The sequence below is a fragment of the Chlamydotis macqueenii genome, chromosome 35 (assembly GCF_036417535.1).
Source record: "Chlamydotis macqueenii isolate bChlMac1 chromosome 35, bChlMac1.mat, whole genome shotgun sequence".
In the NCBI taxonomy this organism is placed as follows: domain Eukaryota; kingdom Metazoa; phylum Chordata; class Aves; order Otidiformes; family Otididae; genus Chlamydotis; species Chlamydotis macqueenii.
Window position 1 is genome coordinate 114,775 of NC_141590.1, and position 22,132 is coordinate 136,906.

Consider the following 22,132-nt stretch of genomic DNA (forward strand, 5'->3'; position numbering starts at 1 on the left):
CGCCGCCGCCATTTTGAGTGAGGGCGCCGAGCCGGGCGGGCGCCATGGCAACCGGCGCCATTTTGAAGGGCGGGCTCCTCCTTCCCGCGCGGGCACCTCCCCTCTGGGGTGGTCGCCATGGCAACTGCCGCCGTTTGAAGGGCGGGAGCCTCCCCTCTGGGGGGGGGGTCGCCATGGCAACTGCCGCCGTTTGAAGGGCGGGAGCCTCCCTCTGGGGTGGTCGCTATGGCAACTGCCGCCCCTAGGAGGGGCGGGAGCCTCTCTCTGGTGCGGTCGCCACGGCAACTGCCGCCATTTTGAAGGGCGGGCTCCTCCTTCCCGCGCGGTCGCCATGGTGACGGCCGCCATTTTTTGTTAAAGGCTCCCGCCCGCCATCTTGTGGCCGGGCAGAGCCACATTTTGGGGGGGCGTTACTCCCATTTTTGGGGGTTCTTCCCCCTTTTTTTTCGAGGACTTACTCCCTTTTTTAAGGTATTTCCCCTCAAAATCCCTTCTCCTCCCCTCCCACCCCCAAATCACAGACAATAAGCGAGGGATGGGTCAGCAAACGGCTTTAATAGGCCTATGCTACGGGGGGGGGGGGTAATTTTGGGGTGCAAGGGGGGATATTGGGGTGAAAAGAGGGGATTTTGGGTTGCAGGGGGGTCTCCCCCCGAAAAATTAAACTACTTCTCTGCTTCCCCTTGGTTTTTGGGATCCCCTTTGCCGGCGGAGCCCCCCTGGCTTCTTGAGGGAGGGGGGGTGAGGTTTTGGGGCCCCCCTGTGGGTTTTTGGGGGGTACAAGGGGAGGAAGAAGGCCAAGGGGTCCCCCCATGAGGTTTTTTTTTGGGGGGGAGGGTCCAATTTGGGGGAAGCTGGGGGGAGAAGAGGGTGTCAGTGCCCCGGGGCGGGGGGCAAGGGCACCCCTTGGTTTTTGGGGACCCCCCAACCCTTCCTCGCGTGGCGGGGGACCCCAGAAACCCTTTGGGGGGGGCAAAAACCCCTTTGGGGGGGGCCAAATGCCATTAGCATGGTGGGACCCCCAAAATCCCCTTAATTGGGGAGGGGGACGCCAAAAATCCATTAATCTGGGGGGACTCACCCCTTCCTCAATTTGGGGGGACCCCCAACGCCCCCCCCTTAATTCAGGGGGACCCCCAACCCCCCCTTTACCTCCTTCCTCGCCCCTTCGTCCGCCTCCTCGCCTTCCTCCCCTCCTCCTCCTCCTCCTCCCTCAATTTGGGGGTCCCGCATGGTTTCGGGGGTCTGCCCCCCCCCCGTTTTCTCCCTTTCCTCTTCCTCGGCAGGGGGGTCCGGTTTGGGGCTGCCCCCCTCGGACGAATCTTCCTCTTCCTCGGTGCCTTCATCTTCCTCCTCGTCGGATCCTTCTCTTCCTCCTCTTCCGGGGCCGTTCCCGCCATTTGGGGGGTCCCGCCGATTTGGGGGGTCTCCCCGATTTGGGGGAGCACCCCCGCGTCGGGGAGCTGCCCCCCCAGGTGGTGTTTGGGAAGGCGGACGTGTTGTTGGAGGTCGAGGGCGTCGGTGAATTTTTTTTGGCAGAGGGGGCAAGAATTGGGGGGGGCCCCCCCGGTGCCCCCGAAATGCGCCCGTAAATTGGCCCGGGTGGAGAAGGAGCGCCCGCAAATTTTGCAACGGAAGGGGCGTTCGGTTCCGCCCCCCGTTCCCCAAATTCCGGCCGCACCCCCTCCTCCGTGTTGACCGAAATGCAACCGTAAGGCTCGGGGGCAACTCAGCACCCGTCGGCAAACGGGACACTGGTGACGGGGCGGATCCGGCGAGGGGGAGGAAGAGGAGGAAGACGAAGGGTTGGGGGGGTCGATCTTCTCCACCAATTGTTGAAGTTTGGAGGTTTCCGAAGGGACGCTCTCCAAAAATAACGGGGAGCCCTTAAAACGCCCGGCGAAGAGCGCCCAAGCCTGGGTTTTGCCGGGAGGGGTGTTTTCGTCGCCGCCCTTGGATCTTCCGTCGGCGGCCTTCAGCAGGAGAAGCTTGTGGAAGGCGGCGAGGTGGTGGGGGGGCGCGGCGGGGCGTTGGGCGGCCGCCGGCGGCTGGTTGGGAGGCGCCGGCGTTGAGTTGGGCGGCCGGCGTTGAGGTGTTGGGCGGTTGGGTTGACGTGTTGAGCGGTTGCGTTGACCGGTTGAGCCGTTGCATTGACCGGTTGGGCGGTTGCGTTGAGTTGGTTGGCCACCACGTTGAGTTGGTTGCTCCAGCGAGGTGTTGGGTGGCCATGTTGACTTGGTTGGGCGCCCGCGTTGACTTGGTTGGCCGCCGCGTTGACTTGGTTGGCCGCCGCGTTGACTTGGTTGGCCGCCGCGTTGACTTGGTTGGGCGCTGTGTTGACTTGGTTGGCCCCGGCAAGGTGTTGGGTGGCCATGTTGATGGGTTGAGTGGCCGTGTTGACCTGGTTGGGCGCCGCGTTGACCTGGTTGGGCGCCGCGTTGACCTGGTTGGGCGCCGCGTTGACCTGGTTGGCCGCCGCGTTGACCTGGTTGGCCCCGTTGACCGACTGGGCGCTCCCGGCTGCGTTTTGGACCGGCGCCGTTGAGACGTGGGCGCCGGGAGGAGGTAATCGAGGTGTTGCGGGACGGGATGGGGGTTCATCTGGACGTGGGGGTACTTCTCGCGGTGCCGGTGGAAGTGAACCTTCAGGTTGCCGCGGGTGGTGAAGCGGTTGCCGCAGACGTTGCATTTGTAAGGCCTTTCCCCCGTGTGCGACCGCAGGTGGATTTGCCGAGCGCTGTCGCTGCCGAAAGCTTTCCCGCAGAACCCGCACTCGTGCCGGGGGTTCCCCGCGTCCCCCCCCGCCGTGTTTTTGGGGCGCAGAAGACCCGGAGAAGATCCTCCAGCCAACGCCGGGAGGAAGGCGGCGGCGGCGGCGACGGGATGAGGTTCGGATTTGAGCCCCCGCGTCCCGGCGGGGAAAGGAGGGAAAATGTGGAAAAAATGGGGTTTTGGGGGGGGGGGTCTTGGGGGGGGAAGAGGGGGGTTTTGGGGTGCTGGAGGGTCCCCAAAAGGAGAACTTGGCGGCAAATCTCTTCCGTCATCTGCATCTGGTGGAGCTGGCGCTGCTGGAGGACCCGCAGCTCCTCCAGGATGAGGGGGAGGTCGAGGGGACCCCCGGCGGGCGCAGGGGGAGCCCCCTGGGGGGGCGGGGGGGCGGTTTCGGGGTCCATGCCTGCGGAGGAGGAGGAGGTGGAGGTGGGGGAACCCGTGAGGGAGAGAGGACCCCCCCCCCGCCCCCGCCCAACCCCGCATCCCCAAAATCAGGCGGTGTGGCCCCAAAAAATGGCGGCCTCGCCCTCACGGCACCCCAGAATCGCCGTTATTTCCCCCAAATCCTCATCGGTTCCCCCCAAAGTGGCGTCGTCTGCGTCACAGCACCCCAAAAGCACCGTTATCCCCCCAAAATCATTATCCTTCCCCCTAAATCCCCGTTATACCCCCCAAAAATCCCCATTTCTCCCCAAAACCCCATTACCACCCCAAAACCCCAAAACCCCCCACAAAATCCCCATTTCCCCCCCAAAAACCCCATTTCACCCCCAAAAATCCCCATTTCCCCCCCAAAAACCCCATTTCCCCCAAAAATCCCCATTTCCACCCCCAAAATCCCCATTTCCCCCCCAAAAATCCCCATTTCCCCCAAAAATCCCCATTTCTCCCCAAAATCCCCATTTCCCCAAAAAATCCCCATTATTCACCCCAAAGCCTCCATTTTCTCCCCAAAATCACCATTTTCTCCCCCAAATCTCCATTATTCTCCCAAAAATCCCCATTATTCTCCCCAAAAACCCTTTTTCCCCAAAAATCCCCATTATTCTCCCCAAAATCCCAATTATTCTCCCCAAAATCCCCATTATTCTCCCCAAAATCCCCATTATTCTCCCAAAAATCCCCATTTTCCCCCCAAAATCCCATTATTCTCCCAAAAATCCCCATTATTCTCCCCAAAATCCCCATTTTCCCCCAAAATCCCCATTTTCTCCCCAAAATCCCCATTTTCCCCAAAAAATCCACATTATTCTCCCCAAAATCCCCGTTATCCCCCCAAAAATCCCCATTTTCTCCCCAAAATCCCCATTTTCCCCCCAAAATCCCCATTTTCCCCAAAAATCCCCATTATTCTCCCCAAAATCCCCATTTTCTCCCCAAAATCCCCATTTCCCCCCCCAAAATCCCCATTTTCCCCCAAAAATCCCCATTTCCCCCCAAAAATCCCCACTATTCTCCCAAAAATCCCCATTTTCCCCAAAAATCCCCATTATTCCCCCCCAAATCCCCATTTTCCCCCCAAAATCCCCATTATTCTCCCAAAAATCCCCATTTTCTCCCCAAAATCCCCATTATTCCCCCCAAAATCACCATGATTCCCCCTAAAATCCCCATTATCCCTCCCAAATCTCTGTTATTCCCCCCAAAATCTCGGGTTTTCTCCCCAAAAATCATCATTCCCCCCCAAAAAATCTCCATTATCCCAACAAAATTCCCATTTTCTCCCCAAAATCACCATCCCTCCCCAAAATCCCTGTTTTTCTCCCCCAAATCCCCGTTATCGCCCCAAAAAATCCCCATTTTCCCCCCAAAATCCCCATTATTCTCCCCAAAATCCCCATTTTCTCCCCAAAATCCGCATTTTCCCCCCCAAAATCCCCATTATTCTCCCAAAAATCCCCATTTTCCCCAAAAAATCCCCATTATCCCCCCCAAAATCCCCATTTTCCCCCCAAAATCCCCATTTTTCCCCCCAAAATCCCCATTATCCCCCCAAAAATCCCCATTATCCCCCCAAAATCCCCATTTTTCCCCCAAAATCCCCATTATCCCCCCAAAAATCCCCATTTTCCCCCCAAAATCCCCATTTTCCCCCCAAAATCCCCATTATTCTCCCCAAAATCCCCATTTTCTCCCCCAAAATCCCCATTTTCCCCACAAAACCACCACGATTCCCCCCAAAATGCCCATTATCCCTCCCCAAAATCCCTGTTTTTCTCCCCAAAATCCCCATTTCCCCCCAAAAAATCCCCATTATTCTCCCCAAAATCCCCATTTTCTCCCCAAAATCCCCATTATTCCCCCCCAAAATCCCCGTTTTTCTCCCCAAAACCATCGCACTCCCCCCCCCCCCCCCCCCAAATTCCCGCTCTTCCCGCCAAAACCTCCCCCCGCGGCCGGATGGGGGGGGGTGGGGGGGTGGGCGGATGATTGGCAGATGGATGATGATTGGCAGACGGAGGGATGATTGACAGACGGATGATGATTGACAGGCGGAGGGATGATTGACAGACGCCAGCCAGGCCCCGTCACCCACCTCCCGCCTCCGCCATTACGGGGGTCCCGCACCCCCCCCCCCCCCAAAATCTGCCTCTGGGAGGAAGAGGAGGGGACGAAGGCGGATGTGGGGGGGGGGGGCTAAATCGTGACGTAACGGCGGCGTCATAAAGGAGGAAGGGGAGGGGGGGCCCCGGCCTGCGTTGCCTAGCAACCGCACCAAGGAAACGGGGCGAAAAACGGGGCATTTGGGACAGGCCGCCCCAAAATTCAACACCCCCCACCCCCCCATGGGCACCCCCAATTCGGGAGGGGGGGTGATGGGATTTTGGGGGGGGGTCCCGAGGGACCTTTGAGCCCCCCCCCCCCCCCAAAAAAAAAAGTTTTTTTGGGGCATCCTGAGGAGTTTTTTTGGGGGAAATTTCTTCAATTTTGGGGGCATCTCCTCCATTTTGGGCGCCCCCCCTCCTCCATTTTGGGGGGGCACCCCACTCCTCCGCCCCTCCCTCACGTAAGGGACCCCCCCCCAAATTTACCACCCCCCCCCCCCAAAATACCGTGAGCGGAGCCCGGGAGCTGCTGCGGCTGCTGCTGCTTGCGACGCGGCATTCCCCCCCCAAAATCGGGGGATTTCACCCCAAAATCGAGGGGGGTCTCACCCCCGAAATCGGGGCGTTTCACCCCAAAACGGCGGGGGGCGGGGGTCACCCCCCCCAAAAAACCCGCCCCGTCCCCTACCCCCGAGCCCCCCGAAGCGGGGCCCCACCAAGGCCACGCCTCCCCCGCCTTTCAAAAAAAAAAAAAAAAACCTTTTTTTTTTCCCTTTTTTTCCTTTTTTTTTCCCAAATCCGCCTTTATTTCCCCCGTTTTCCTGCCTTTAACCCCTTCCCTGCCCTCCCTCGCCTCCCGGAGGGGGGGATTTTTAGGGGGGGTGCGCTCATTTTGGGGGTGTCGACTTCTTTTTGAGGTTAAGTACTTAAATTTGGGGGTTAAAGACTTAAATTTTGGGGTTAAATACTCATTTTTTGGGAAAAAATACTGATTTTTTGTGACTAAAATACTCATTTTTGTGATGATAAACTGAATTTTGGGGGGTTTCCAGCTTGTTTCTACTTATTTTCCAGGGTTGTGGTTATTTTGGGGGGTACCGACTTAATTTTGGGGGGCGTATGCTTATTTTGGGGGCTAAGTACCCATTTTGGGGGGTCAAATACCCTTTTTTTGGGGATAAAAAGTCATTTTTCTGTTAAATATTAATTTTTGGGCGTTAAATAGCCATTTTGGGGGGCTAAACACCCATTTTTGGGGTTAAATACTCACTTTTTTTCTTTAATATTGATTTTTGGGCCTTAAATACTCATTTTGGGGGTTAAATACTCTTTTTTGGGGGTTAAACACCAATTTTTTGGGTTAAATCCTCTCTTTTTAAAAAAAAATACTAATTTTGGGTGTTAAATATTCTTTTGGGGGTTTAAATATTAATTTTGGGGTTAAATATCCATTTTTGGGGTTAAATACTCTTTTTTTTGTTAAATATTAATTTTGGGGTGTTAAATACTCTTTTGGGGGGGTTAACTACTCATTTTGGGGGTTAAATACCCATTTTTGGGGTTAAATACTCATTTTTTTGTTAAATATTAAATTTTGGGCGTTAAATACTGTTTTGGGGGGTTTAAATAACCATTTTTGGGTTAAATATTCTCTTTTTTTGTTAAATATTAATTTTTGGGTGTTAAATACTCGTTTGGGGGGGTTAACTACTCATTTTGGGGGTTAAATACTCATTTTTGGGGTTAAATACTCATTTTTGGGGTTAAATACTCATTTTTTTGTTAAATATTAAATTTTGGGCGTTAAATACTCTTTTGGGGGGTTTAAATAACCATTTTTGGGGTTAAATACTCTCTTTTTTTGTTAAATATTAATTTTGAGGCGTTAAATACTCGTTTGGGGGGTTTAAATACTCATTTTTGGGGTGAAATACCCATTTTTGGGGGTTAAATACCCATTTTTGGGCTAAATACTCAATTTTTTTGTTAAATATTCATTTTGGGGCCTTAAATACTCATTTTGGGGGTTAAATACCCATTTTTGGGGTTAAATACTCTCTTTTTTTTGTTAAATATTAATTTTTGGGCGTTAAATACTCATTTGGGGGGTTTAAATACTCATTTTTGGGGTGAAATACCCATTTTTGGGGGGTTAAATACCCTTTTTTTGGGCTAAATACTCAATTTTTTTTGTTAAATATTAATTTTTGGGGCCTTAAATACTCATTTTGGGGGTTAAATACCCATTTTTTGGGGTTAAATACCCTCTTTTTTTGTTAAATATTAATTTTTGGGCGTTAAATACTTGTTTGGGGGGTTTAAATACTAATTTTTGGGGTTAAATACCCATTTTTGGGGGTTAAATACCAGCTAAATACTCAATTTTTTTGTTAAATATTAATTTTGGGGCCTTAAATACTCATTTTGGGGGTTAAATACTAATTTTGGGGTTCAATATTCTTTTTGGGGGGTTAAACACCCATTTTGGGGGTTAAACACCATTTTTTTGGGTGAAATACTCTCTTTTTTTGTTAAATATTAAATTTTGGGCGTTAAATACTCTTTTTGGGGGTTTAAATACTCATTTTGGGGGTTAAATACCCATTTTTGGGGGATAAATACCCATTCTTGAGGGTTAAATACTTGGTTTTGGGGGTTAAATACAAATTTTTGGGGTTAAATACTCATTTTTTAAAAAAATATTAATTTTGGGGTGTTAAATACTCTTTTGGGGGGTTTACATACTCATTTTGGGGGTTAAATGCTCTTTTTTGTCAAATACTAAATTTTTTTGTTAAATATTAATTTTGGGGGTTTAAATACTCATTTTTGGGGGTTAAATACCCATTTTGGGGGGTTAAATACTCAATTTTTGGGGGTTAAATACAAATTTTTGGGATTAAATACTCTTTTTTTGTTAAATATTAATTTTGGGGCGTTAAATACTCTTTTGGGGGGTTTAAATACTCATTTTTTTTTGTTAAATACCCATTTTTGGGGGTTAAATACTATTTTGGGGGTTAAATGCCCATTTTGGGGGGTGAAATGCCCATTTTGGGGGGGTTAAATACTCCTTTTTTGGTTAATTACTGATTTTTGTGTTAAGTACTCATTTTTCAGAGTGATACCCTTATTTGGGGCGTAAATCCTTATTTTGGGGGATTACATATCTTTTTGGGGGGTGGGCTTATTTTTGGGGGTGTATACTTATTTTTGGGGGGTTAGACTTTTATTTTTGGGGGGGAACGTACACTTATTTTTGAGGTTAAATCCTTATTTTTTGGGACATGTACTTATTTTTTTCGTTATATTTTTGGGGGGTGTCTACTTAGTTTTGGGGGGTCAATACTTAATTTTTGGAGTTAAATACTTATTTTTTTGAGTTAAATACTTATTTTTTGGGCGTAAATACTTATTTTGGGGAATTATAGCCTTATTTTTTAGGGGGGTGTCTATTTTGGGGGGGGGTTCTACTTATTTGGGGGGGGTTACACCAATTTTTGTGAGCTAGATCTCTGGTTTTGGGGCAGATTATGCTTATTTTGGGGGAGGGCTCACGCCGAGGGGTTTATTTCAGGGGGTGGGGGGGCTGCTAAGGGGGGGTCCCCCCTTTTTTTGGGGGGGGGGGGGGTTATTCTTACCTTCGTAGTGGGGTCGTGGAGGCGGGGGTGCGTCGCCCGGACCGGTCCTGCGGCGGGGGGGGGGGACACAAAAAGGAGGAGATGGGGTGAATGGGGTGACCCCCCCCTTCGTTGTTGCCCCCCCTCCCCAAAACCACGAGCCCCCCACCCCGCTCGTCCCCCTCCCTCTGAGGCCTGCACCCCCCCGCGGGGCCTACCCGGGGCCGATCTCCCCCCCCCCCAAATCCAAATCCCGTCCCCCCACCTCCACCGCCCGCCCACCCCCCCCCCCTCAAACCCCCCCCCCACTTTAAACCCACCCCGAGGCCGTTGCTACGCAAAACCGGGGGAAAAAACCGCGGTTGCTAAGGAAAAAAACCGCGGTTGCTAAGGAAAAACCCCGCGGTTGCTAGGGGGAGCAACGCGCTTCCGGGTTCCGCTTCACTCCCTCTGCGCACGCGCGGCTCAACCCTCCCGCCAAGCCGCGCCCCTCGCGGAGCCGCCGGGGCCAATCAGCGCGCGTCGCTGGGCAGATTAGAGCGGCAGCCGCGGCGGGCTTCCCATTGGCTGGGCCCCGCCGTTAGCATGCGGCGCGCGCCGGCGGGGCGGGGCTGTACTCATAAAATGGCGGGGGGCGGGGGAAGCGGGGGGCGTTATTTGCAAACCGGTGGATTTTTGGGGTGAAATTTGCAAAATTTTGGTGCGTTTCGGGGCGGATATTGCGAAATGATGGGTTTGGGGGGGAATTTTTCCCATTTTGATTGCGTTTTTGGGGTGAAAGTTGGAAATTGATGGATTTTGGGGTGATATTTTCCAATTTTGGTTGCAATTTTGGGGTGAAAGTTGCAAATGGATGGATTTTGGGGTGAAATTTTCCAATTTTGATTGCGTTTTTTGGGTGAAAGTTGCAAATTGATGGATTTTGGGGTGACATTTGGGGGCAAAAGTTGCAAATTGATGGGTTTTGGGGTGAAATTTTGGGGTGAAAGTTGCAAATAGATGGATTTTGGGGTGAAATTTTCCAATTTTGATTGCGATTTTGGGGTGAAAGTTGCAGATTGATGGATTTTGGGGTGAAATTTTGGGGCGAAAGTTGCAAACTGATGGATTTTGGGGTGACATTTTCCAATTTTGGTTGCGATTTTGGGGTGGAAGTTGCAAATTGATGGATTTTGGGGTGAAATTTTGGGGCAAAAGTTGCAAATTGATGGATTTTGGGGTGACATTTTGGGGCGAAAGTTGCAAATTGATGGATTTCGGGGTGACATTTTCCAATTTTGGTTGCGATTTTGGGGTGAAAGTTGCAAATTTATGGATTTTGGGGTGAAATTTTCCAATTTTGATTGCAATTTTGGGGTGAAAGTTGCAAATTGATGGATTTTGGGGTGAAATTTTGGGGCGAAAGTTGCAAATTGATGGATTTTGGGGTGAAATTTTGGGGCAAAAGTTGCAAATTGATGGATTTTGGGGTGAAATTTTGGGGTGAAAGTTGCAAATTGATGGATTTCGGGGTTCAATTTTCCAATTTTGATTGTGATTTTGGGGTGAAAGTTGCAGATTGATGGATTTTGGGGTGACATTTTGGGGCAAAAGTTGCAAATTGATGGATTTTGGGGTGACATTTTGGGGCAAAAGTTGCAAATTGATGGATTTTGGGGTGAAATTTTCCAATTTTGATTGCGTTTTTTGGGTGAAAGTTGCAAATTGATGGATTTTGGGGTGACATTTGGGGGCAAAAGTTGCAAATTGATGGGTTTTGGGGTGAAATTTTGGGGTGAAAGTTGCAAATAGATGGATTTTGGGGTGAAATTTTCCAATTTTGATTGCGATTTTGGGGTGAAAGTTGCAAATTGATGGATTTTGGGGTGAAATTTTGGGGCGAAAGTTGCAAATTGATGGATTTTGGGGTGACATTTTGGGGCAAAAGTTGCAAATTGATGGATTTTGGGGTGACATTTTCCAATTTTGGTTGCGATTTTGGGGTGGAAGTTGCAAGTTGATGGATTTTGGGGTGACATTTTGGGGCGAAAGTTGCAAATTGATGGATTTTGGGGTGACATTTTGGGGCAAAAGTTGCAAATTGATGGATTTTGGGGTGACATTTTCCAATTTTGATTGCGATTTTGGGGTGAAAGTTGCAAATGGATGGATTTTGGGGTGAAATTTTCCAATTTTGATTGCGTTTTTTGGGTGAAAGTTGCAAATTGATGGATTTTGGGGTGACATTTTGGGGCAAAAGTTGCAAATTGATGGATTTTGGGGTGACATTTTGGGGCAAAAGTTGCAAATTGATGGATTTTGGGGTGACATTTTGGGGCAAAAGTTGCAAATTGAGGGATTTTGGGGTGACATTTTGGGGCGAAAGTTGCAAATTGATGGATTTTGGGGTGACATTTTGGGGCAAAAGTTGCAAATTGATGGATTTTGGGGTGACATTTTCCAATTCTGATTGCGATTTTGGGGTGAAAGTTGCAAATTGATGGATTTTGGGGGTTCAGTTTTCACAATGTTGGTGCGTTTCGGGGTGCAATTTCCAAATTGTGGAATTTTGGGGTGCAATTTTCAAATTTGGATGCGCTTGGGGGTGCAATTCCCAAATTCTTGCCTCTTGGGGCGCAATTTCGGGGTGCCGTTTTGGGCCGAAATCCCCCTGTTTTGGTAAAGTGCAGCTGCCTCGCACCCCCGCAGGCAAATGAGGGTTTTTTTGGGGTGAAAACAAGCAAATTTGGATAAAAATACCTCTGCAGATCCCGCGCAGGTGGCGACGCTTGCGGTAATTTAAATTTTCATTCCATCCGGGCAAAATAACGGGGTTTCGCGAAAAACAAGGGGGGATTTTGGGAAATAAATTTTTTTTTTTTAATTAATTAAATGTAATTAATTTTATTTATTTGGTTTATTTTTATTTTTCAGCTTTATTGAATTTTTTTTAATTTTCTTTTTAATTAATTAATTTTCAAATGTGATTAATTTGCTGAAATTGAATTTATTTTTAATTCAAATAAATTTTCTTTTATTTAATTTGAAAAAAAAAATTTGCTTTCCTTTATTTGAAGACATTTATCTCTGCGGGTTTTATTTAATTTATTTAATTTAGTTGATTTATTTAATTTATTTAGTTAATTTCATTTCGTTTCGGTCTTTTATTCCTTTTTCTTTATTTTATTTCACTCTTACTATTTCTTGGATTTATTTATTCACATTTATTTCTTTGATTTAATAATTTCGTTGATTTATTTTATTAGTTTTATTTATTTAATTTAATATCTTGAAATTAATTTAAATTAATTAATTTGTCACTTTTATTTCACTTTTTTCTATTTCCTGCATTTCTTTTTCCACATTTATTTCCTCGATATTCTCCCATTTCACTATTTTTTTTCTTTTATTTCATTTGATTTTATTGCTTTTATTTCCTCTTATTTCTGTTTCTTTGATTTATTTTTAGGCATTTATTTAATTTATTTTCACGAAATGGAATTTTTTTAAATTCCATTTATTTTTTTAATTCCATTTATTTTTTTATTCCATTTATATTTTTTAAGTTCCATTTATTTTTAAAATTCCATTTATTTTTTAAAATTCCATTTATTTTTTAATTCCATTTATATTTTTTTAATTCAATTTATTGTTTTATTCCATTTATATTTTTTAATTCCATTTATATTTTTTTAATTCCATTTATTTTTTAAATTCCATTTATATTTTTAAGTTCCATTTATTTTTAAAATTCCATTTATATTTTTTAATTCCATTTATATTTTTTTAATTCCATTTATTTTTTAAATTCCATTTATATTTTTAAGTTCCATTTATTTTTAAAATTCCATTTATATTTTTTAATTCCATTTATATTTTTTAATTCCATTTATTTTTTTAATTCCATTTATTTTTTAAATTCCATTTATATTTTTAAGTTGCATTTATTTTTTAAATTCCATTTATATTTTTTTAATTCCATTTATTTTTTTATTCCATTTATATTTTTTAAATTCCATTTATTTTTTAAATTCCATTTATATTTTTTAAGTTCCATTTATTTTTTAAATTCCATTTATTTTTTTAATTCCATTTATATTTTTTTAAATTCCATTTATTTTTTTAATTCCATTTATATTTTTTTAAATTCCATTTATTTTTTTTAAATTCCATTTATTTTTTTTAATTCCATTTATTTTTTTTTAATTCCATTTATTTTTTTTTAATTCCATTTATTTTTTAAAATTCCATTTATTTTTTTAAATTCCATTTATTTTTTAAATTCCATTTATTTTTTTATTCCATTTATATTTTTTAAGTTCCATTTATTTTTTTAAATTCCATTTATTTTTTTAAATTCCATTTATTTTTTTAAATTCCATTTATTTTTTTTAAATTCCATTTATTTTTTTTAAATTCCATTTATTTTTTTAAGTTCCATTTATTTTTTAAATTCCATTTTTTAAAATCCATTTATTTTTTTTAAATTCCATTTATTTTTTTTAATTCCATTTATATTTTTAAAATTCCATTTATATTTTAAATTCCATTTATATTTTTTAAGTTCCATTTATTTTTTAAGTTCCATTTATTTTTTAAATTCCTTTTTAAAATCCCATTTATTCTTTTTAAATTCCATTTTTTAATTCCACTTATTTTTCTTTCTCTTTTCCTGTATTTCCTTTATTTTATTTTATTCCATTTATTTCCGTTACGCCTCCAATTAATCCAATTTATTTTCTTTTTATTCCATTTATTTTCTTTTTATTCCATTTTTTTTTTATTCCGTTTATTTTCTTTTTATTCCGTTTATTTTCTTTTATTCCATTTATTTATTCCAGTCATTTTCTTTAATTCCGTTTCTTTCCTTTAAATTCCATTTCTTGAATTTTATTTTTGTTCCATTTTTCGCGTTTATTCCTTCGTTCCGTCGCTCAGCGGGCGCCGCCTCCCTTCGTCCCCTCCCCGAAAAAAAAATAAAGAATTTAACTTTTTTTTTTTTTTTCCTGCAAAATTTATGGTTTTTTTTTTCCAGGCAACGTCGAGAAAATAAAGAAAATAATTAATAAAGAAAATAAATCCGAGGAAGTCGCCTGTCTTTCTGCCAAATATAAGAAAATTAATAAAATTAATAATAAAAATAAGAAAATAAGAAAATTAATAAAATTAATAATAAAAATAAAATAAGAAAATAAATAAAATTAAAATAAAATAAGAAAATTTAAGTACCCGTAGTTATAAAAATAATAATAACATGTAGAATAATAAATGTGGATATTTGGGAATAAATATAATAATTAGAAATTAATAATATGATGATCTGATAAAGTAATGGGGGGAATTAGAGAAATAATAGAAAAATTAGAGAAATAATGGGAGGAATTAGAGAAATAATGGGGGAAATTAGAGAAATAATGGGGAAATTAGAGAAATAATAGGAAATAATTAGAAAATAATTAGAAAAATAATAGGAAAAATAGAGAAATAATATAAGGAAAATAATAAATACACATATAATAGCTATAATTAATATTAATATCAGTAATAATAAATCACAACTCGCACGTATTTCTACGAAAAAAATCAAATCGCGCGTCTTCTCGCTACAAATAATCCCGCCCAGAAAATCAGAAGCATTTCTAATGAAATAATTTCTAATGAAATAATTTCTAATGAAATAATTTCTAATGAAATAATTTCTAATGAAATAATTTCTAATGAAATAATTTCTAATAAAATAATTTCTAATCAAGTCGCCCGTGTTGCTGCCGGGGGCGGGGATGGAAAGGCGCGAGGGTTTCTGCGAGCGGCAAGCAAAATAAAGTCGCAGTTAAATAATAATATTAATATTAATAATAATAAAATATCGATATTATTAATAATAATATTAATACTGCTGAAATAAGATTAATAGAAATAAAATCGCAGGCATTTCTAATAACATGATACAATCTAAAAGTGTAAGTATATCTGCTAATAATACAAATAAAGTAGAATTATTAATAATAATAAATTATTAATAAGAGGAAAGTAAAGGTATTTCTAATAATAATAGCAATAATAAACTCGAAATATTCCTGCTAATAATAATAGTAATATAAAATAAGGTAGAATATATTTCTATTAATAATAATAAAAATAAACCTGACGTATTCCTGCTAATAATAATAATAAAGTAGAAGTATTTCTAATAATAATTAATAAATTAGCTTGTATTGCTGCAAAGTAGTAATAATAAGAATAAACCAGCGACTATTATCACTAATAATAAGTGGATTTATTTCTGTTAATAATAATAATAAAAAATTAGCAGATATTTCTGCTAAAATAGGGAGAATAAGGATAAAATAGCAAGTATTAATAATAATTAATAATAATATTAAAACAAGTATTTCTGCTAATAATAATAATAATAAATAAAGCTGAGTGTATTTCTGCCAAGGTACTAATAAGAGTAAAAAAAAAAAAAGCAATAATTACTGATGATTATAATAATAATAATAATAATAAATTAGAAGTATTTGTGCTAATAATAATAATAATAAAATAAAATATATTTTTGCTAATAAAAAATAATAATAATAAAATGGCAAAGAAAGTAGAAGTTTTTCACCCTAATAATAGTAATAAAATAATATAGGGTGTATTATTGCTAAAAATAAAATAGAAAATGAAGCTAATAAGAATAATAATTTTCTAATAAAGCAATAATATTAATAAAAAAGGAGCAAGTGCTACCTGGAAAATAATCATAAGGATCAAATAATTGTAGGGATTAAATAGGAAACGAAAGAAAAATAATACTAATAGCTAATAACAAAATATTAATAAAATTATTGATAAAATTAATAAAATTATTAATAAATTAAGAAAATGATTAATAAAATAAATGAAAGCCGCCCCGGTCAGACCTGACGTTACCGATACCTCCCGATATATTTTGGGCTCTGCAGCTGCCGCCCGGGGGCGGCCCCTTTTTCTCTGCTAAACCCGCCCGTTTGGGGGTTTTCCCGCGCCAAAAATAGCCGTTATTAGACCCGAAACCCCAAAAAGGGCTTTTTTCTCCCCAAAATCTACTCCCTCTTCTCATTTTCGGGCTTTTTCGAGCAGCTGTTGCTCTCGGCACCTGAATTTCGGGCCAAAATTAAATTTACCTCCCCGTTCCCCCTCAAGCAGGGCTAGAAATTAAGTCCATTAGTGCTAATAATTACATCTATTAGAGCTAATAATTAGCTTTATGCCCCGGCCTCATCTATTAGGACTAATAACTAAATGTATCAGGGCTCATAATGACATTTATCCCCCATTGCTCCTAAATTAGGGCTAATAATTAGGTCATGAGGGCTAATAATTAGGTCATTAGGGCTAATAATTAAGGCAATTAAGTGTATTAGGGGTAATAATTAAGTGTATTAACGCTAATAATTAAATTTATGCCCCAGCCTCCATATGTTAGGACTAATAATGAAGTCTATTAGGCCTTATAATTACATTTATTCCCCAGATCCCCTAAATTAGGGCTAATAATGAAGTCTATTAGGCCTTATAATTACATTTATTCCACAGCTTCCCTAAATTAAGGCTAATAATTAAGACTATTAGCCCTTATAATTGCATTTATCCTCCATCCCTCCTAAATTAGGGCTAATAATTAGGTTTATTAGGCCTTGTGCTTCAATTTGTCCCCCAGCCCTCCTGAATTATGGCTAATAATTAGGTCATTAAGCCTAATAATTACGTGATTAAGGGCTAATAATGCCATTTATTGCCTAGTCTCTCTTAATTAAGCCTAATAATTAAGTGTGTTAGGGGCAGGGTCAAGCACCCAGCGGGGATCCGGGCATCAGGAAGATGCTGGCGTCGAGATTTGGGCAAAAATGGTGGAGATTTGGGCAAAAATGGGCAAAAACGGTGGAGATTTGGGGCAAATAGTTGAGATTTGGGTTAAATGGTGACGGTTTGAGGCAAATTGTTGAACTTTGGGGCAAAAATTGTTGAGTTTTAGGGCAAAAGGTTGAGATTTGAGGGAAATGGTCAAAGTTTGGGTCAAGATTTTGGGCAAAAAGTCACGGTTTTGGGCAAAAATGTTTGAGATTTTTGGCAAATAGTCAAAGTTTGGGGAAAAAAGTCAAGGTTTTGGACAAAAATGGTCAAGATTTGGGGTAAAAATGGTCGAGATTTTGGGCAAATAGTCAAAGTTTGGGCAAAAATGGTCGAGATTTTGGGCAAAAAGTCACGGTTTTGGGCAAAAATGGTCGAGATTTTGGGCAAATAGTCAAAGTTTGGGCAAAAATGGTCGAGACTTTGGGCAAAAAGTCACGGTTTTGGGCAAAAATGGTCGAGATTTTGGGCAAATAGTCAAAGTTTGGGGCAAAAAGTCAAGGTTTTGGACAAAAATGGTTGAGATTTGGGGTAAAAATGGTCGAGATTTTGGGCAAATAGTCAAAGTTTGGGCAAAAATGGTCGAGATTTTGGGCAAAAAGTCACGGTTTTGGGCAAAAATGGTCGAGATTTTGGGCAAACAGTCAAAGTTTGGGGCAAAAAGTCACGGTTTTGGGCAAAAATGGTCGAGATTTTGGGCAAAAAGTCATGGTTTTGGGCAAAAATGGTCGAGATTTTGGGCAAACAGTCAAGGTTTGAGGCAAAAGGTCATGGTTTTAGGCAAAAATGGCTGAGATTTTGGGCAAATAGTCAAAGTTTGGGGCAAAAAGTCACGGTTTTGGGCAAAAAATGGTCGCAGTTTGGGGCATATGGCCAAGATTTTGGGCAAGTGGTCAAGGTTTGGGGGAAAAAGCGGCTGAAAAATGGGGCAAACGCTAGAGGTTTTGGGCAAAAATGGTCGAGATTTAGTGCAAAAAGACCAAATTTGGTCAAGAATTGTTGAGGTTTGGGGCAAAAGGCTGAGGTTTGGGGCAAGAACAGTTGGGATTTTTTGGGAAACAGTCAGGATTTTGGGGCAAAAGGTCGACGTTTGGGGAAAACGGTCAAGGATTTGGCAAGAAGGATCAATGTTTGGGGTAAACGGTCAGGGTTTGTGGCAGAAATGGTTGAGGTCTGGGGCAAATGGTCACTTTTTGGGGCAAATGGTTGAGATCCGGGTATAAACGGTCAAGATTAGGAGGCGTACGGTCGAGATTTGGGGTGTATGGATGAGATTTGGGGTGAAAACTGGAAAGAGTCAGGGCAAAACCGATCAAGGATTGGGGGAGACAGCGAAGGTCTGGGGCAAAGAGTTGAGGTTTGGGGGAACGGGTCAAGGTTTGGGGAGAAAGCAGTTGAGATGCGGGGCGTACGTTTGAGATTTGGGTAAAACCAGTTGAGGTTTGGGGCAAATGGTCGAGATCTGGAGTGAAAACTGCTGAGGTTTGGGGCAAAGAGTCAAGGTTTGGTCAAAAACGCCTGAATTTTGGGGCAGAACTTTGAGGCCTGGGGTCGGGGCCACCACCAGCAGCACCACTATCAGCACTTTTCGCGCAGAAGTAGGTGGCGGTGTCGTCGGCCCTGAGGCTGTTCATCTGCAGCGTGAGCGTGCTCTGCGAGTTGTCCCTGGAGACGGTGAAGCGTCCCTGCACCGCCGGCGCGTAGGCTGTGTCACTACCATCGTTGGTAATAATTGCGACCAACTCCAGCCCCTTCCCGGGCGCCTGTCGCGCTCACTCCATGTCGAAGCTGCTGAAGGTGCCCAGCCCTGCCAGGTAGGCCCCAACGGCGCCGATCCCCCACCCCGGGCGCGGATTTGAGGATTTTGGGCTGGGACAACTCAGATTTTTCACCATTTTTCTCTCTTTTTCCGCAGGGCTGCGGGCGGCCGTGCAGCTGGTGGCGTCCGGAGGCGGCCTCCAGCCCCCCGGGGGGTCCCTGACCCTCGTCTGCAAGGCCTCCGGCTTCACCTTCAGCAGCGTCGCCATGGAGTGGGCGCGACAGGCGCCCGGGAAGGGGCTGGAGTGGGTCGCGGATATTTGGAGCGATGGTGGTTACACAGACTACGCCACGGTTTGGGGTAAAAGCTTGAAGTTTGGGGCAAGAAGGGTTGAGATATTTTGGGAAACAGTCAGGATTTGGGGTAAACGGTCGACGTTTGGGGAAAACGGTCAAGGTTTTGGCAAAACCCATCAATGTTTGGGGTAAATGGTCGAGATTTGTGCCAAAAATGGTCACGATCTGACACAAACGGTCAGGATTTGGGGCAAGAACGGTTGAGATTTTGGGCAAACGATCACGGTTTGGTGTCAACGGTCAAGGTTTTGGCCAAAAATGGTCGAGATTTGGGGCAAACGGTCAAGCTTTTGGCCAAAAATCACTGAGATTTGGGGCAAACATCAAGGTTTGGGGCAAACGGTCAAGGTTTTGGCCAAAAACGGTTGAGATTTGGGGCAAATGGTCAAGGTTTGGGGCAAAAGGTCAAGGTTTTGGGCCAAAATGGTTAGGTTTAATGCAAAAAGACCAAATTTGGTCAAGAACTGTTGAGGTTTGAGGGAAATGGTTGTAATTTGGGGGAAGAACAGTCAGGACATGGGGCAAAAAATGTTGAGTTCTGGTCCAAGGAGTTGAGTTTTGGAGCAAATGGTTGAGTTTGGTGCAAAACGAGTCGAGTTTTGGGTCAAAAACATTGAGATTTGAAGCAAACGTTGAAGGTTTGGGTAAAAACTGCTGAGGTTTGGGGCAAAGAGTCAAGGTTTGGTCAAAACCGCTTGAAGTTTGGGGCAGAACTTTGAGGCCTGGGGCCGGCTGCCACCAGCACCATCATCATCTTCTTTCGCGCAGAAGTAGGTGGCGGTGTCGTCGGCCCTGAGGCTGTTCATCTGCAGCGTGGTCGTGCTCTGGGAGTTGTCCCTGGAGATGGTGAAGCGTCCCTTCACCGCCGGCGCGTAGTATGTGCTACTACCACTGCTGCTAATACCCGCGACATACTCCAGCCTCTTCCCGGGCGCCTGTCGCATCCATCCCATGCCGAAGCTGCTGAAGGTGCCCAGCCGTGCCAGGTAGGCCCCAACCGTGCCAGGTAGGCCCCAACGGTGCCGATCCCCCACCCCGGGCGCGGATTTGGGGATTTTGGGCCGGCACGACTCAAATTTTTCACCTTTTCTCTCTTTTTCCGCAGGGCTGCGGGCGGCCGTGCAGCTGGTGGCGTCCGGAGGCGGCCTCCAGACCCCCGGGGGGTCCCTGACCCTCGTCTGCAAGGGCTCCGGCTTCACCTTCAGCAGCTTCACCATGGAGTGGGCACGACGGGCGCCCGGGAAGGGGCTGGAGTGGGTCGCGGGTATTTGGAGCGATGGTGGTTACACAGACTACGCCACGGTTTGGGGTAAAAGGTTGAAGTCTGGGGCAAGAACGGTTGAGATTTTTTGGGAAACAGTCAGGATTTGGGGTAAACGGTCGACATTTGGGGAAAAAAGTCAAGGTTTTGGCAAAAACCATCAATGTTTGGGGCAAAAGGTCAAGATTTTGGGCCAATGGTCAAGGTTTGAGAGAAAAAGCGTCTGAAATACGCGGCAAACAGTTGAGGTTTTGGGCAAATGGTTGATATTTGGCCAAAAATGTTTGAGGTTTGTGGCAAACGGTCAAGGTTTTGGCCAAAAATGGTCGAGATTTGGGGCAAAAAGATCAAATTTGGTCGAGAATTGTTGAGGTTTGCGGTTAAAGGCTGAGGTTTGGGGCAAGAACAGTTGAGATTTTTTGGGAAACAGTCAAGATTTTGGGGTAAACGGTCGACGTTTGGGGCAAACGGTCAAGTTTTTTGCAAGAATGGTTGATGTTTGGGGCAAATGGTCAAGATTTGTGTCAGAATTGGTCAAGAGCTGAGGGAAATGCTCGAGATTTGGGTCAAGAACAGTTGAGATATTGGGCAAACGGCCAAGGATTGTGGTAAAATCAGTTGAGGTTTGGAGCAAATGGTCGAGATTTGGTCAAAAACACCTGAAGTGCGGGGCACAACTTGGAGGCCTGGGGCCGGCTGCCACCACCACCACCAGCAGCAGCTTTCGCGCAGAAGTAGGTGGCGGTGTCGTCGGCCCTGAGGCTGTTCATCTGCAGCGTGGTCGTGCTCTGGGAGTTGTCCCTGGAGAGGGTGAAGCGTCCCTTCACCGCCGGCGCGTATTCTGTGTAACTACCACTGCTGCCAATTCTCGCGACCGGTTCGAGCCCCTTCCCGGGCGCCTGTTGCGCCCAAACCATGTGGAAGCTGCTGAAGGTGCCCAGCCCTGCCAGGTAGGCCCCAACGGCGCCGATCCCCCACCCCAGGGCGCGGATTTGGGGATTTTGGGCCGGGACGACTCAGATTTTTCACCTTTTTTCTCTCTTTTTCCGCAGGGCTGCGGGCGGCCGTGCAGCTGGTGGCGTCCGGAGGTGGCCTCCAGCCCCCCGGGGGGTCCCTGACCCTCGTCTGCAAGGCCTCCGGCTTCACCTTCAGCAGTTTCTACATGGTTTGGGCGCGACAGGCGCCCGGGAAGGGGCTGGAGTACGTCGCATATATTAGCAGCAGTGGTAGCACAAGGTACGTGCCGGCGGTGAAGGGACGCTTCACCATCTCCAGGGACAACTCCCAGAGCACGACCACGCTGCAGATGAACAGCCTCAGGGCCGACGACACCGCCACCTACTTCTGCGCGAAAAGTAGTGGTGGTGGTGGTGGTGGCCCCGACCCCAGGCCTCAAAGTTCTGCCCCAAACTTCAGGTGGTTTCGACCAAACCTTGACTCTTTGCCCCAAGCCTCAGCAGTTTTTACTCCAGATCTCGACCATTTGCCCCAAACCTCAACTGGTTTTACCCAAACCTTCAACGTTTGCCCCAAACTCAACCATTTTTGACCCAAAACTCGACTGGTTTTGTGCCCAACTCAACCATTTGCTCCAAAACTCCACAAATTTTGCCCCATGTTTTGACTGTTCCTCCCCCAAACTTCAACCATTTCCGCCAAACCACCATCTCTTACCCCAAATGGCTGCCTTTCACCCCAACCCCTGACTGTTGGCCTCAAACCTCAACTGTTCTTGCCCCAAACCTCGAGCATTTCCCTCAGATCTTGACCATTTCCACCAAACATTGACCATTCTTGCCAAACCCTTGACCGTTTTCCCCAAACGTCGACCGTTTACCCCCAAAATCTTGACTGTTTCCCAAAAAATCTCAACTGTTCTTGCCCCAAACCTCAGCCTTTTACCCCAAACCTCAACAATTCTTGAGCAAATTTGGTCTTTTTGCACTAAACCTAACCAT

The 22,132-nt window shown here is 44.5% G+C and overlaps 1 protein-coding gene across 1 annotated transcript; it reads right to left on the reverse strand.

Moving 5' to 3' along the window:
- Window positions 1-536: 536 nt before the first annotated feature.
- On the reverse strand, window positions 537-18,825 carry SALL2 (spalt like transcription factor 2). Its single transcript, XM_086769333.1, is given in 8 exon segments — window positions 537-2,076; window positions 2,078-2,256; window positions 2,300-2,548; window positions 2,551-2,961; window positions 2,964-3,227; window positions 8,960-9,006; window positions 18,384-18,561; window positions 18,691-18,825. Coding segments are annotated over 8 exon segments (2,391 nt in total). The 3' UTR covers window positions 537-1,148.
- Window positions 18,826-22,132: the final 3,307 nt, after the last annotated feature.